Source organism: Nanorana parkeri, unplaced genomic scaffold, assembly GCF_000935625.1.
Source record: "Nanorana parkeri isolate BGI_ZX_2015 unplaced genomic scaffold, ASM93562v1 scaffold23, whole genome shotgun sequence".
Classification (NCBI taxonomy): Eukaryota; Metazoa; Chordata; class Amphibia; order Anura; family Dicroglossidae; genus Nanorana; species Nanorana parkeri.
The window spans coordinates 2037213-2041660 of record NW_017306291.1 but is presented as its reverse complement, the minus strand read 5'-3'; the positions used below and the strand labels follow the sequence as shown (position 1 = coordinate 2041660).

The window sequence follows — 4448 nt, the reverse complement described above, 5'->3', positions numbered from 1 at the left end:
TATATATTTTTTTGCTTTGCTTACTGTTGGAGATTTATGATTACTTCCTGTCTGGTAAAACCATTATTACAGTAAGGAAAATCTATCTAATGGTGTGCTGGATAACAGCAAAAACCCAACAGGGGTTTTAATATTTTCCAACTAAATCTAAAATGAAATAAAGATTTAACGTTCCGAAGTGATATGGCTTTGACAAGACAGCTCTGAAACCAAAATGTCCATAGATGGGGTATCAGGTGAGAGAGGAGGGTGTCACACCAATGGTAAAGTAAAGTCCATGTAAGAAACTCTATTTATTGATAACAAATATGTTTTATATTGTTACATAGACTTTACCATTGGTCTGACACTCTCTTTGTTCTGAAGTTTCTGAAACTCAGAGCTGAGAGGAGAAGAATATATGCTCTTTGAGATTAGGCCCCCATGTTCCTAACCTGCGGCTCAAGGGCCATATTTGTCCTTTGGTACTTGTGTGGCCCTCAGAATCCATCAGCCTGTAGTAGGAGTGGGAGTATTGCTTTGTAAAGGGATAATAGAAGTGATCTCTACTAGCCTCATTTAACATGCCTTTAGCTGCTTACTGTCTTTTGTAGCACATCTCCAGTCTTCAACCAAACCTGCAGCATGTCCCCAATCTCTGACCATGATTTCATCTAGTAATTCTGCAGTTCTTTTTAGCTTTACATACACTGAACATTATGTATGGTCCTTTGGTAAGGAGCTGCATTTGAGGCTCCCTATACCTTGTAGGTTGATAACCACTCGACTAGACAGTAACTACACTGTCAACTCCCTTGCTGACAGTGACAACATGCACTGTCATTATGTACCAGCTTCCAAATGTTTATAAAAGTGCCATCATAGTTTACATTTCTCTTAAAGTATATCTAAGCCAAAAAAAAACAAAAAACAGTAGACTCTTATAGAATTATGGAAGATAAGCTAGTTTTTCCTATTACAGGCCTCTTTAGTTATGGTGGCAAATGATCACTCACAAGAGCTTTATTAAAAATGACTACTTTTTTGGCTGGCATTAAGAAGCATAATAATAACAACACCATTAATGTAAGTTAGTGTTTACACACGGGATTATAATTGTATAAAAATGGTAATGGGATTATACTGTTGTCCTTTTTCATAAATTATGCTTCCGGTGGATTTACCATGGGACCAATGTTTCTGTTTGTTTTCTTATTTCAGCTATTGATCACAGGCATGGTGGGTGATGGGTTCACTGGGGACATTGCCATTGATGACCTCTCTTTCTTAAACTGTACATTGTACAAAGGTAATCCTTTATTGCATAATTCATTATTTTACTAGTATATTTGCTATTTCTATATAGTAACACCATATTTTATTGTGTTTGGGACTATTACCCAAATGGCAATGTATTATTCTTGTTGTATCAATATGTGTAGGGGTAAACACTGGTAACCTTTAAGTGGGCATATAAATAGTGTAGGATACGGAGTTCAGAGGCATAACTGAAAATTACAAACACACACACTAGAGCCAATACACAGACACACACACACACACACACACACACAAGCCAATATAGAGTAATAAACCTACCAGAATGTTTTTCAGTTGCAAGAGGAAACCAGAGTCCCGACTGTCCCTCATTTGGAATCACATCCCCTCTGTCCCTCTTTCCTCCTCAGTTGTCTTTTTTGGTCTGATGTACAGATAGCAATGAAAAGGTTCTACTATAATAACAAACGTGTTATTATGCACTAAAACCTTTACCTTACCTCTTAATTATCTTGTTTACTATTTTGAATAGTCCGTAGAAAGGAAAGGTAATAGTGCCTAAATACATTGCTCTCTTTGATTTTCAAATCTTAACCAAGCAAACTACAGAGAAAAGCTAATTGGTTGCCATGTGCAGCTGCTCCAGATTTAGTTTGCTCCAGTTTTGATCAATTTCCCCCATTGCTGTGCAAGGTGTCCCTCCTTCTCATTTCAGAACTCTGGCAGGTATTGAGTACCTTCACAAACATGAAATAATATACAAATTCTATGCAGGCAGAGAAGTAGAAATCATACCCAGCATTTCAGCATTGCCACTAATCACCACACTGATAGAGTTTGTATGTATGTAATTTAGCACAGGGGTGCTTCCACTTAAATACATTGAAGGGAATTTATCAAAACTGGAGCAGACAAAATCTGGAGCAGCTGTGCATGACAACCAATCAACCTCTCTCTCTCATTTTCAAATCTTAACTATACAAATTGAAGAGAGAAGCTGATTGATTGCCATGCACAGCTGCTCCAGATTTTGTTTGCTCCAGTTTTGGTAAATCCCCCCTAATTGCTGTGCATGGTGTCCCTTCTTTTCGTCTCGGAACTTTGAGAGGTATGGGAAACCTTCACCAACATAAAAGAATATACAAAAAATGTGAATAAACTCAATAAAAACTTAAATAGAATATACAAAACACCATGCAGACAGAGAAGTGGAAATCATACACAGCATACCAGCACTGCCACTAAGTCACCACGCTGATAGAGTTTATATGTATGTAATTTAGCACACCGAAGCATACTTTGATAGCATTTCTCGGTGTTCTGAGATATGCCATTCACTGTGTTTTTGTTGGTTATAACTCATAATCTGCTATAGTAGAACAATTTCTGCAAAGCCTGTGAAATTGAGCTGGGAAGAACTTACCCAGCGCAGATGGCAATTATGGACTTTGTCAAAAAATCTATTACATTCAGCTTTCCTTTTGCTGCAAATGCGACTGTCTTATGTAACAAATAAAACCACATCCAGAAAATCAATTTATTCTGCTGGAGGTGCAGGGGGATCCATCATCAAGAAAACTTTTCTATGTCACAAAAGTCTAGAAAACAGCATAATTCTGTCTGATATCAGTGGATATTAAAAATTCTCTAGGTGAAGCAGTAAGAAAGTCAAGACAATAATAAAAAGATGTACAACCCCAGCAAGAATTAGTAATAGAAACGCAGTACAAAAGAACTGCAATCTCAACAAAAAGTTTCCAAAACACTTCCTCAAACTTTCAGGAGGCAGTGGGCTTTCCCCTCGTTTCTTTTATGTTTTATGTAACCTTTCAGACACATTTTAGATCATCAATATTCTACAGCGTGGACAATACACTTATTTACATGAAACATTTTGAAAATATGTAATGTAATATATGACAAAAATCATAGTGCACAGAATAAATTCAATGGCCAAGGGGTGACATATCATTTTAATTAAGCCCTATGTCTAAATATAATCTATTAACTAATTTTATATCAGCTTGTAAAGATGGGAGGGATAGTGATATGCAAACTAGCTACCTCGAGTGCCCACCTTTAGTTTACTCATTTGTATTGAGATTGTAGTCCATCACTGGAGCGATCTTGGAGCGGTGGCTACTTTACAACACACACATCGACCAGGGCCGGATTCCCGGCAAAAGGCCACCGAGGCCCGGACTCGGGGCAGCACTGAGCAGAGGGGCGGCACAGGCTTGAATCACCCGACACCCGGAACATAGAGTTTCCGGGCGCCGGGCGGTAATTTACTTTCTACATTTAGCCCTGCTAAAGGTAGAATAGGAGAAATTACTTTTTCTTTACAAGTGTTCTCGGCGATGTTGCCGAGAACACTTGTAATCAGTATATAAAAAATAAGAAAATAATTATAAATAAAAAATAAGTAAAAAAATTATCAACAAATAAAAAAGTAAAAGATGACAAGATAAATGAAAATGTAAAAAGTAAAAAAAAAATTAAAATAAAATAAAAAGTGATAAAAAAGTAAAAAAAAGGACAGAAACAAAAAAAAAACCCATAAAAAAATTAAAACCAACCCTGCAGCCCCCGCATTCCCTCGGCGGGGAGGGGGGCATTGCCGAACCCGGCCTTGGGGCGGCAGGGAGGGTAAATCCGGTCCTGACAGCGACCATGGAGAACAAAAGTAGCCACCAGAAGGAAGTACAGTGTCAGCACCAATTCAGATATGATTTGATGATCTACAGCCGAGTGATACACAAATAAGATAAATTTTTGTTAATAGGTAAAGTATTAAGATTTAAGTCCTGAGTTTAGTTTCACTTTAAGTTGAAGGATTTTCTTCCCCGAAGTTCAGATTTAAAAAAACATCTGCTCAACAACACAATGGTAAATATGGACTCATGAAGGATGAGTTTGTCCGGCCTTTTATATGTACTTGCTCCTAGAAATAACTCTTATTATATAAAAAGCTTTTTTTCCTGACATTGTCTGTATCTGACCTTTCATCACCTGGCGTTATTAATACTGTACCAAGAGAGAGTTGGATGTGTAATGGAAACGTCTGAAATCCACTATTGCACCGGCTCTAATGGGTCACATCCCTGGTGACCTTGCCATACACCCAGAGCTTATTGCAGAAGTTACATGACCCCAGAACAAGGACTGATATGATTCTGTGTTTATCTTGG

At 37.6% G+C, this 4448-nt stretch overlaps 1 protein-coding gene across 1 annotated transcript in view; it reads left to right on the top strand.

The window, feature by feature from the left end:
- Nucleotides 1–4448, top strand: part of MALRD1 (MAM and LDL receptor class A domain containing 1) — a 153086-nt gene that overhangs the window by 36671 nt on the left and 111967 nt on the right. The window contains exon 9 of the mRNA XM_018563970.1: nt 1201–1288. Coding sequence (XP_018419472.1) covers nt 1201–1288 — 88 coding nt within the window. The remainder of the gene's footprint in view (nt 1–1200; nt 1289–4448) is intronic.